We start from the raw sequence: 12,279 nt of genomic DNA, 5'->3' as shown, positions 1-12,279 counted from the left end.
AACACCTGTTTCACTGTTTTAGGTAAACTTCTAAAACAAACCTACCCTAGGCCTTTCCCTACAACTCCACAAAGATCTTTCTTCCTTATCATTTATGCTCCAGCATATAACTGTAGCCATTTTCTGAAGAAAAATATATAGAAGTAAGCAAGAGCTCAAGGTGGTGATGAAGATGAAAATAGGTAACACTGAGGGTGAAGATTCATAGGTGAAAAAAGGTTATTTTCCAGAATTGCAATGTTTTAAATTATGGGGAATTTGAAAAACAGGAGAGCTCTTGAATTTTCTGCCTCCCAAATTACAGAGTATGTGAGAGGGCAGAGAAGGACAGCTGACAGTTTAAAAAATGCTTTGAGTAAATAAATTAAACACGGACTTTAAAAAAATCATATTTTTACAATAACCATACTAATGAGAACCAACCATGATCCAGGATAAATACCTCTCTGATCATCATTTTGCTTAAAATAAGAGAAACTTTATAAATAGGACTCTGTAAATTCCCAAATTATCCTGAGCATTCTTTGCTTATCTCATTCTAGTCATAATTATCTGGTAGAAAAACAGGTTCTAGCAAATGGTACAGCAAAATTAAGATATATGATTTACAAGTACTATCCTGCAGCCTATCTGTTTATGTTATCAGAACAAAAAAAGCCCGGGCCTCTTAAGGTAAAATACAGATATAAATAGATGCTAATTTAATGCTACTACCCATTACAGTCAGATCATTTGAATGGTATTTGTTTAAACCGTACAACCGCTTTAAATATGTTTCTGGCCCTGGACTTCTCTCTTACTTAAGGAATATTTTCACAGGGACACTTTGCATAAAACATTTAGAAGTTCAATATATAGCAATATTGTATTGTCAATTGTAATAATCGATCGGTTGAAAGGCTCCCTCATCTGATATTTTTATCAGTCTCTAGAAGGAATTAAATTAAGGTATTTCTGAGAAGTTCAGTACTGGCTATAAATATAGCTTTTGTGTCTTTCTTCCTCGCTCATCTCATGTGATTTCTGGTAGCCAAGAGTCAGAAGAATCATAAGTTTTCCATCTGAGAGATCAAGTCACTGAGGGGAAAACAGTTAACAGCACTTTTTTTTTTTGCATAATAGTGGTAATGTTCAAGATTTCTGCTGTACTTCCTTCCTCATTGTCATTTTCTTATGAAAAAGTAAAGAGAAGTTACAGTAGATGGCTGCTTCCCAAATTATTAAATGCTGGGTATACAAATGTGTCGTTGGCACTCTGTGTGGATTGCATTCTGTGGTAATACCTTAGCTAGAACCCTCTTTTACCAAAGATTATGCAAGTGAGATGGTGTCACTTTTACCTAGAATGTACTTGGCTTCAATTCACTGAGCACCAACGTTTCCTTTTTTTGAACTTTAGGCTCAATTTATTAAAATCAAACACTAATCCTTTTCGGGTTTGTATGTGAAATACTGTGTATATGCCTATTTAATTACGTTTCCTGCAAATCCATTTTCAGAAGGACATAATAATCCATAGATTAAGACCATCTTCTCTAAATTACAGGCAACCCTGGCTGTCGCTCTGCCTCTCGCCTAACCTTAAACATTTTCCGAGACAACTCTGACTCAGCACACTGGGTCTAAAACCACATAGTATATTTGTTTTTAAAACACTTGTAAAAGTTTGCATTTTCTAGTCACCCTTGGGATGAAGGTTTGTAAAAATAAAGAACACTTTCTTCCTTAAGATGAAGAATCCTTGAATAAGCAGAAAGAGGCCAAGATGCAGGTGATTTATTTAAGTCTGTGTCAATGATAATGATGTCATGGTTTCCAGCACACTGTGTCCACCCCATTGTGGGACGAAAGAATGTCAAGGACAATTCTAAACACAAAACTTTGATTGTGCTGGAACCGGAAAGGCACAGTAAGAGCTCCACCGCACTCTTCAGTTGAAAACCTGCATCCTGCAGACAAACTACAGAATGCATGTGAGAGAGAGCAAAGGAGAGGGGGCTTATCTCAGAGTCAAGCTATGTGCTGGGGTATGATGGTAGACAGCCAGGCACCAGGGATAAAACACTACTAAATAAAACAGCACCAGAATTAGAATTATTGTCTATATTGTGTGTTTTGAACAATAAATAAGAAAAATATTTTATCAGAAGAAAAATGTGTTATCTGAGAGTCAGGATAAACAATGAGTAGCTTTTTAAGACCAATTTCTTTTCATTAGACATCAAGGCACCACATCAGAGCACTTTTGGAACAATAAAAAAAAGAACAATAAATCATTACTAATCATTAGAACTAGACAGGTAATAGCCGGGTAACTTTCTGGGTCCAAATAGCCAAATGAGATTAGGGATTTACATTTTATTTAATTATCGTGACTCCAGAATGCTAGTTTATTTACCATAAAGGTAAGAGCAAAGAACAGCCTGTTCATTTGTATCACAGGCACCATTAACTACAGGTGATAACAGGGTCTGTAATGCACTCGTATGGATTATTGTATATTAAAACACTTAGAATTATGATCCATGACCAGCACAAAAAGCTGCCATGATCACAAACTCCTACAGTTTGACATTACTGTTTTGGCTGTTTTTCAATTATTGATCTTAATTTTTTAAAATTAAACTTTTCTTTTTTAGAAGTTTGGGGTCGTACATTTGTTATATCGTTATTAATTATTCCTTTAAGGGTGGAAATTCTAGTAATTGGTCCTTACCCTTGATTTCTAGATATTAAAATTTAAAGCATCAGAACATTCATTCTTATAGCCCTGCATATCTAGTTCATTAACAAATATGAATAGCTAACACCAGCTCATTTAAATAGTATGTCTTACATGAGTTCTCGCCACACTCTGTTTCTGTCACACTGCTCCCAAGAATCATTGGCTCTTATTATACATGTAAATGGCTATCATAAAAATAAAAATTTCATTTAAGATTGTTAATGACTTCTGCAGCAGTCAGACTTCCTTTAATGATCATCCTCTGCCCCTAATTAAACGTATTTATCTTTCAAGCATCTTTGGCTGAGTTCTCCCTCATAGTTGAAAATCTAAAACCTTAAGTCTTAATGGATATAACGATAAATGTTTATGTGTGGGATTGCTGAGATCCGAGAAACCTTCACCGAAAGCAAAATTGGAAACAGAAAGAATACAAAACTTGGCACGGCAATTTAGGAAAACGAAAAACAAATACACTACACTCAAACTGCCATCGGTCTTTTTTTTTTTTTTTTTTTCCACATTTAATTTTCTTTAGGAGTGGAAGTGCTTTTATTATCCTCTTTCCAGTATACCGAACAATTGCCCTGCCTAGGTTCGAGGCTTTATAGTCTGCGACATCACAATGGCATATAGGTAGACTCTTGTTCTTACTTCCTTTCCCACCCACTTCACCTATTTATAAAAATGCTATTGTTATTTATATCATTAGAGGAAAAAAAGGTGGGGTAAATCATGACAGCTCTCCTTGGGTCTTGGGAATAGAGATTTAAGGAGACACTATGGTTTCAACTGGAAGAGTCATTAAAAAATTTTTTTTTGCAAGCCACCTCACCAAGTAGAGAGGGGCAGAGGGAATTTATGGGAATAAGACTAATTCTCTTTGATTCTGCTAATCATTTCATACCTTAGTGATGTTCCCTCCTAAGTGAATTTTAGACCAAGACATTTCCATATGCTGAGTGGCATGTGAAGTTTTGGGTTGAACATAATTTATCTTATTTTTATGATAGTTGTCCTTGGATCGGTTTTACTTCCCCAGAGACTCCCACCAAACAGCAGGAATCATTATCAAGTACTTAAGTGTTAAATAATAAGAAAGCTACCTGACCAGGTGAAAGTGTGAAATCACATTCACACTTAACAAAGGGGAATGATTAGATGGTTGAATTACAATAGAAGGTGTCAGACAGACATAGAAACTACATTAAATTGATAGTTACTTGTCTGTATTGTTATATAACTTCCAAATCGATGTTCGCTGTGCGTTTTATATTTACTTCCATTTTGTCCCGAAAGCCTAGAGCTCGCTCACGTCATCTAAACGGCACGTTGTAACCGGGGTACAAGATTTCCTGTTGTGTGTTTAAAACATAGTTCATGGGCAACTCACACCCAGACGGAAACATCATCTCTCCCTAAGATGTTAGGGCTATAATGTGATAACGCTACCGTCACTTCATCGTCTGTCACAAGCTTTGGTATCTCTATTCTGCAAAGAAAGATTTTAATGATTCGGTTGTGGACGTCCCACTAGGTAGTCAAGATTAGTTTAAGATGGCACAGGAAGGGGCCAAGTGGCCATAGACACTTACCTGGACCATCGACAGAGGCTTGCAGAATGTCGTTGTTGTGCCAAGTGTGTTCCACTCCACCCTCTCTTAGGTCATCTTCCTCATCTTCCCTTGGCAGCAGAGCTTGGCTCACGTGTGGGGAGGACTCATGGTTGGGCACGCTAGCTGGACTCCTCTCCTGGTCCAGAGGGTTAGCAATCCCGTCCTCCTCAGCAATCTGAAGCTTGTCCTCTTCATCTGTTTCTGAACCCGTGTCCACTACATTGTCATAGTTCACCACTGAAGAGAAAGCACAGAACACACACTCTCTAAACACTTTGTTGAAAAATATCAGTCACCCCTAATTGTTTAGTTAAATGGAAAATAATTAATATTTTCATAACTTAATTACTCAGCCATGTCAGGAAAATATAATTAATATCTTTCATGTTTTAGCATTTTTATTCTTATTCAATTATCACTGTGTACTCTTTCTGATTTTAAATAGTTTTTTGTTTGTTTGGTTTTTTTTTTGCTAAAAAGACGCGTAATCCTAAAAAGCAACGGTAGCACATATCCTCAGAAATACATCTATATTGCATATGTAAAGATACTCATGGCAAGTGTACTTTCAATACTCCAAACAAACTTATTAAATAGATATGCAATTGACAATTTTATTAGCTTAGTGACACAGAGTGTGTGCTATAAAATGTTGTACTATAAATACGACATGACTTCACTATATTAGCTGTGGTTTTATTCCTAGAAACCATAGACACAGACACGCACTCTCTCTCTCTCTCTCTCTCTCTCACACACACACACACACACACACACACACACAATGTCCATCTATTTAGTCAATACACAAACACATCCACAAACCTGCTCAATCTCAAATGTTCACTGTTGCTTCTACATCAACCGTCATGTGCTAAGGCCATTTATATCCCAATCTTTTAAGCAGAAAATGAGGAAAAGCCATATCTTCTGGGCCATTAATACCACTATTGAGATGTCTTCATAGTGCCATAATTACAGAAGATTTCAAAGTGACACAGGCAAGACCAACACAAATGTTAAAATAACTCACAAGAACCGGCGGGCTGCTTTTGCAGCCCTCAGTCCCAGCAATGCTCAGTAGCTTTTCTTAAAATAGACAGCCTGTAAATAAGGTCTGTGAACTCAATTGAAGGTGGCTGTTTCTGAATTAGTCAGCCCTCACAGGCTCTCGGCCTACATGCTAGTACATAAATTGTCCACTTTACCACCAGACAAGAAAGATTAGAGTAATAAACACGGGGCATTAGCTCAGCTAGAGAAACACACCAGCCGTTACGCACACACAGGATTGCCAAGAACTGTTAACCCAACTCTCCAGAAACACACACAAAAAAACAAGTTAGAACCATGACATCATGGGAACAAGAGGGAGAGAGAGAAAGGGGGGAAAAAAGCCCATGGAAAAAAAAAAAAGCGCAAACAATTTTCAGGTTCATTTTGATTTCTCTGCGCCTAATAAAGCAATCCTCCGCTAAGTTATCAACTGAGCTATCTCAAGTGGCTCTTGCCAGCTATCGGATTATACAAAAGTGGCAGAAAAGGAGGAAAAAAATGAAAAGGATTGTGTGTCAGGTTCATAATGCTTTTGGAGAATTCTGGAAACATGTCTAGTTACAAATTTTAGTCAGTCATATCTGTTTGCTTTGACAGGTTCCCAGGGAGTAAAAAAGGAACAAAAAGAGAGAGATTTTTTTTGTCATGTGAGGCTGGGGACAAAAAGATTACACCGTGCATATCTGCTCATAATATGATCTTTGTATAATCCGCGGGTCTGCACTTGCCTTCGGAACAACTGCACAACAGGTGCAAATTAAAATGAAAACGGCAGCGGAGCCGGGCAAACAGAATCTGCTGACCTGGTTTGAATACCAATTGACGGGGGAAACAAAACCTTTTCAAGAGGTGTGACCACAAGGGCTTAGGCAAGTTCAGGCTGGGTAATGCCCTCAGATCTACAAAAAGAGAGATATTCTAACATCTCTGCTCTAGCTGTGTGGTCCAGATATACCTTAGTACAATCAATAATGTGCTTCTTTTTTTTTTTTTTTTTCTTCCCCCTGGTGACTGAGATTTAACCATTTCTTAGCAACAAGCAGAAGATTCTTTACAAATTTTCTGAACGCTGAGTTCGGGGCGGGGGTGGGGGGCTGGTGAGAGTGGGGGGGGGGTGGCTACAACAAAAGCTCCTAAGGCCTGGGAAGCTTTCAACCCACCTCCTAAAAACTGATCTCTGGGCCCAGGAGGAATAAAGAAAGGTCCAGAAGGAGTGAATAAAATTATCTAAGGCTGGACAGGCATTAAAAGGCCTTTATCCTGGAAAAAAAAAAAAAACCATGCCTTTTAAGGTCTTTTTCTGCATGGACCACAATATCCCGTGTGACACGTGAGTGTTCCTGCAGCAATACAATTGAAATATTTTCTTGTGTAAAAAAGAGAGAGAGAGAGAGAGAGAGAGAAGGAGAGAGAGATAAATGATTTATGAACAGCCCTTGAGGAGTCCCAAATATCAGAACAATCTAAACAAACAATGAAGTCATGTCTCACCATATAGGGTCAGAAGTACAGCATCCATCACCTTCACAGGCCAACAACACTTCACAACCTTTAGGGTTCTCGCTCACAAATAGTAGTAAATACTTTTAAACTAAATAAATAACTGCTGTCAAGTTCACTTACAGAAGCAGTATGCCATCTTTTCCAGAGCTGTTTTAACTAGGATATCCATTCCCATAGCCATTGTGTTGGGATCCTACTCCCAACAACGCCCCCCCGCCGCCCCCGCCTTTCTTTTTCTAAATCCAGGTAAAACAATTCATAGCAAAGTTCGTTTTTTGTATCTGAGTTCAGAGTAGATCCTTTCACCTTGCTCTTTTTGGCTGACCTTCAGACAATCAGAATTAAACCCCTTAATATGGACCTTGTCCTTCCTGCTCCTCACCTAGTCCTCCCCATTTCTAAATCCTCAGGATTTTCCTTTAAATTGTTCTCTCGAGTCCAGTCAGTGGATGTCCTCGTGTAATTACTGGAGAAATTTTCACCACACAATATTCTTATTCTGGCCAATAGAGGGTAGGTTTACCCCCATTTACATTGTGGCATAAAATAAGCTCATTTTCCCATTTGTTCCCGTTTTCATCCTTTGCCCACCATCATCGCCATTGGCATTAAGAGATCTTAATAACACAGCTTTGTCTCTGCAAAGAAGAGATTCGATTTTGTATGATAACTAATGTATACTGGTTTTAAATGAGGGTCACTGGGCAGTGACTATTTCGTCTATTTCTGAACTTACGACACATATTTTTTCCTCAGCATTCGAAAGCATCAAACTGCCTACATAACGTACCAAAGTTCTATTCCGTCCTTACATTAGGTCAAATAAGCCACCCTTTGCATGAGCCTCAGCAAGATTTTATACATGTATTGGAGCTACATGGCTGGCAGAAAAACAGACAGTTACTTCAAAACCACAAAGAAGTGGGAGCCCAAAGAATTCCTTTCTGCAATTCAATAAACAAGAGGAAAGATGTACTGTTTGCTGGCTCAAAATAGACACTAATTTTACATCTGTCTCTGAGGCACAGCAAAAAGCCAACTAAAGAGCAGTAATAAATGTCCAAAAACAGCATCAGTATCCAAAACTCTCCCAGTAATCTTCAGAGGAATTAATTACAATTCTGTGTTAACAGTTGCATTGGCAAAATGCACCCATAATTATATACAGGTACTGTACTGTATTACAGGGAAATTTGCCATGTGATACCATGTTTACATGATAATTGATGGATAAGATAAAACTATTTGCATATGAAGTGCATATGAATTATTGGCATGGCTCACCATTTTATGTGGAATCATATTAAAGTTTCATTTTCTCTAAAACTGTATGTGTAATATGGGGTTACCAAAGGGTATAAAGCTGATACTTAAATTTGCTTTATAGCAAATGGGCCTGGAAAGATATATCTGAATATGCATTACTAAAAACCTATATTTAAATTCTTCATAGTTTATCTATAATAAGCATTATTTTCACTTCAGCAGATCGCATTATATTAAATCCTCTCTATTCTTCTTTCTAAGTAAACAATACTCTAAATTGTATCACTATACCAATTAATTTTACAATCATATGCAAAACAAATAATGGTTTCTCTTTACTGTCTATTGGCATGACTTTTTTTTTTCCAGATTTTTCTATTCTGGTGACATGTAACAGAACAGTAGCAAAATGTGACATTTTTATAATGTCCATACCTGCCGGAAAATTTCAGCATTTGCAAAAATGGCCTATCATAGCATTTAAACATTGCTGATAATTAGCTTGACATTTGAAATACCAGAACTGTTGTTTTGAAGATGCCCTATACAACGTTACCTAACTAACCCCTTTTCATACTTATATGCTTTCTCTACGTTATTCTGTCAGCTGGAGTACAAACAAGATATCAGTTGCTAACGTATTAAAATGAAAAAGAACTGACGTTAAGGGGTAACACTTCATCTTCACCAGAAGCACAAGTTGGTCTTTGTTTTTGTTTTTGTTTTTTTGATGTAAAGGAAAATTACATATGTGGATTATAGACAGTTGTTAATAAGGCGGTCAGTAATGATTTTCTTTTTTTTTTTTAAAGATTTTATTTATTTATTTGAGAGAGAAACAGTGAGAGAGAGCATGAGCGAGGAGAAGGTCAGAGAGCGAAGCAGACTCCCCATGGAGCTGGGAGCCTGATGCGGGACTCGATCCCGGGACTCCGGGATCATGACCTGAGCCGAAGGCAGTCGTCCAACCAACTGAGCCACCCAGGCGTCCCAGTAATGATTTTCTATAAGTCCATTCAAGCTAAGTGTGCCAATAAATTTTTCAATGCGATGGTCAAACATTAATTAAGTAAACCTACAATGTGTAAGCCCAGAGGATACATGGATGCACTATTCTCACCTCAGGAAGCTTACTATCTATTTGGAGAAATAGAATCATAAAGCTGCAGTGCTAAAAGGCCACTTGAAGTCAACCCTCCACATGTGACAAAGAAGGTGAGGTCCAGTGGCTTTCCTAAGTCCCTGCAGCCTGATGGTGGCAAAGCCAGTGCTAGAAAGCACGCCTTCAAGTGTACGACAACCACACAAAATCACACACAGTATTACAAATTCCCAATGAAAAATGGAATCTACATGTAAACTCCACATGATCAGAGTAAGGAAATGAAAATTCCCGGGACTTTTGGGGATTTTCACAATGCAAAATAGAGATTGTTGCTTAATTTTGAGTTGTTATGATGATTGTTACTTTCATGGATCCCCTTGATTTAAGTTATAGAAGAACCAATGTGATCAACTACCAGAATCTAATGATACACCCATGTTTCCCACAATAGTTTGAAAACAATAGAAATAAAGAGGCAGTTCCCAGAATTATGAGCTTGAAGACCTGTCTTCTCATCCCAGTCCCAGCATGTAACCAGCTGTGTGGCCTTGGTCTGTCATCCAAGGAAACTTGATACAAATGAGTAAAAATAATGACAACATGTTCCCTGTCTATGAGATTGCCAGAAGGAGCCTGCAAACTTATATGTGTGATGGCAACAATGTGAAGTATAGAACACTGATATCCACTGAAATAAAAATAAAGATGGGACCAGAGGGGTGCCTGGATGGCTCTTCCGGCTAAGTGTCCCACTCTTGGTTTTGGCTCAGGTCATGATCTCAGGGTTGTGGGATCGAGCCCAGAGTCTGGCTCCATACTCAATGCGGATTCTGCTTGAGATTCTCTCTCTCCCTCTGTCCTTCCCCTGATCATGCACTCCCTATCTCAGATAAATAAATAAATCTTTAAAAAAGTGAAATAAAATAAAATAAACATGGGACTATTGCTCTAGTGTCTTCGTCTCCTACCACAACATTAAATACAGGTAAAAAGAGAAGATTTGAACACATGGCAGTCACAGTTTTGGTGTAAGGCCTTCTTTTAAAAATTAATTTGCAAAAGTGTCCTAAGTAGTAGCTCCATGATGGGTAACAGTGTGCTTAATCCTGCAGCTAATACTTGATGGACACATGTAGCCTTATTTTTAAAATGTCTCTTCTGATTATAGGGCTTAAAGTTTAAAAGAACTCCTTAGGAATTTTATGAGTCATTTGGTTTCCTGAATCTCTTAGATGCTTGGAGATCATTTATATTTAAGCCAATGGATTAATGGCCTACTTGCTTTCTTAAAATGTCCTTATGTGTGGTAAGTGTTCGTGGACATTCTAAGACCCTTCACCTGAACACTAGCCCTTTATTCCTCCTCTTTCCTCCCAAAGTTCGATTTCCAGGTACAATGCTACTGAAGACAGGATGCAGCAACTCTTCCAGAATTTTTATGCTGTTACTTGTTTTTCCAGGGAGGATTTATCATCAAGACCCCTTCTTGATCACTGTTAACTTGTTACCTCTGCACTTGGATGGATGAAGATTATAGGACTAAATTCAAGGGTCAATTTCTCATTTGATGAGGGGCAGGTTCTTGTGACAGATGTAACAAAGCAAAACAAGTTCACACAAAAATTTTCTTCTGAATTTGACTATGTATCACTGAAATGCATAAGCCTTAATTTCCTGATTTAAAAATGGGAATAACTTTATCACTTGGGGAGGCAAGATTAATTAATACTAGAAAGAAGGGATCATGCTAGTTTGAAATATCCCTATGGAACGTGCTCTCCAGCACAAAACACTGTTATAAAAGAACAGCTATGAACATACCATAGTCAGCCTTTATACAAACTAGCTTGGTCACTTTAATTTTTTATCCCAGGAACATTCAAAGGCATTAAACCCACATTATAAATTAATGAGTTGTAAAATGTCAGCTGATAAAACAAAAGCAGTTTTGAATGTAGGGATAAAAATGTTTCCATTTCAGATTAGCTATGTAAAAAATATGCATATGAAGTGAAATGAGAGAAGAATTTCTGCAATCCCATGGTTCTGATGTGGAGGGGCTAGTTCGGACAGTCTTTCAGCTTCCTGTTATGGGAACATCCTGGGAAGATGGGAGCCACTCATCCCCTCTAGAAATGCTAGCAGCTTCCCTGTACCTGGAGGAGCTTTCCAGTTGCACTGTGGTAGTGATTAAAAAAAGGTTAAAATTTCCATAAATTTGCTGGGGCTCCGGATAAGTTCCCACATGCAGGTAATAACATCTTAGTTATGTACTTTCGCCCTTGAAACCTCTTCCTTAATATAAGAAGTATGCAAATAATGGCAAATAAGCATAAAAGTAAGGATCCTCCCTTCCCCAAACTATCATAAAAACAGAGATTGGTCAGAGAATTCACAACAGTAAATTCATCTTTTCTTTCTTTCTTTCTTTCTTTCTTTCTTTCTTTCTTTCTTTCTTTCTTTCTTTCTTTCTTTCTTCCTTTCTTTCTTTCTCTTCCTTCCTTCCTTCCTTCCTTCCTTCCTTCCTTCCTTCCTTCCTTCTTTCCTTCTTTCTCCTTCTTCTTCTTCTTCTGCTTCTTCTTCTTCCTCTTCTTTTTTATTTTAAACTCTCTTATCTTTCAGGAAGATACCATAATCCTGGGTCACAGTGTTCTAAGTGAAATTTTGCTTACTCAAAGACTTAATAGCCGTTTATTGTTTTACAAAGGTAAACATATTAGGGTTTTCCTCTATATCTAGAACTCATAGTGGTTTTGATTACCTTACTTAACTCCTACCAAAGGAAACTAGTCATTGTACTGATGTTTAAATACACATGCCCCTTGCCTCTCCTTCCACTGAGTTTTTGAGGTTGTAGCTTCTATCCCTTAGAAATTTTCTCAGCTTCACTTTCTGTCTACATCTATAATATGCTGACACTCTAAGGATATAGTATTTAGCTAAACTGTACTTCAGAACACGAGTCAATAATTCCCTTTGAAGGCTAAAAAAAAGCCCAACAACACCTT

At 37.7% G+C, this 12,279-nt stretch overlaps 1 protein-coding gene across 9 annotated transcripts in view; it reads right to left on the bottom strand.

Moving 5' to 3' along the window:
• Positions 1 to 12,279, bottom strand: part of ZEB2 (zinc finger E-box binding homeobox 2) — a 131,845-nt gene that overhangs the window by 38,425 nt on the left and 81,141 nt on the right. For all 9 annotated transcript variants that reach the window (XM_032356191.1, XM_032356193.1, XM_032356196.1 and 6 more), the window contains one exon: positions 4,321 to 4,578. In XM_032356191.1, coding sequence (XP_032212082.1) covers positions 4,321 to 4,578 — 258 coding nt within the window. The remainder of the gene's footprint in view (positions 1 to 4,320; positions 4,579 to 12,279) is intronic.

This window comes from Mustela erminea, chromosome 8 (genome assembly GCF_009829155.1).
Source record: "Mustela erminea isolate mMusErm1 chromosome 8, mMusErm1.Pri, whole genome shotgun sequence".
Taxonomy (NCBI): domain Eukaryota; kingdom Metazoa; phylum Chordata; class Mammalia; order Carnivora; family Mustelidae; genus Mustela; species Mustela erminea.
This window is presented reverse-complemented; position numbering and strand designations above follow the sequence as displayed.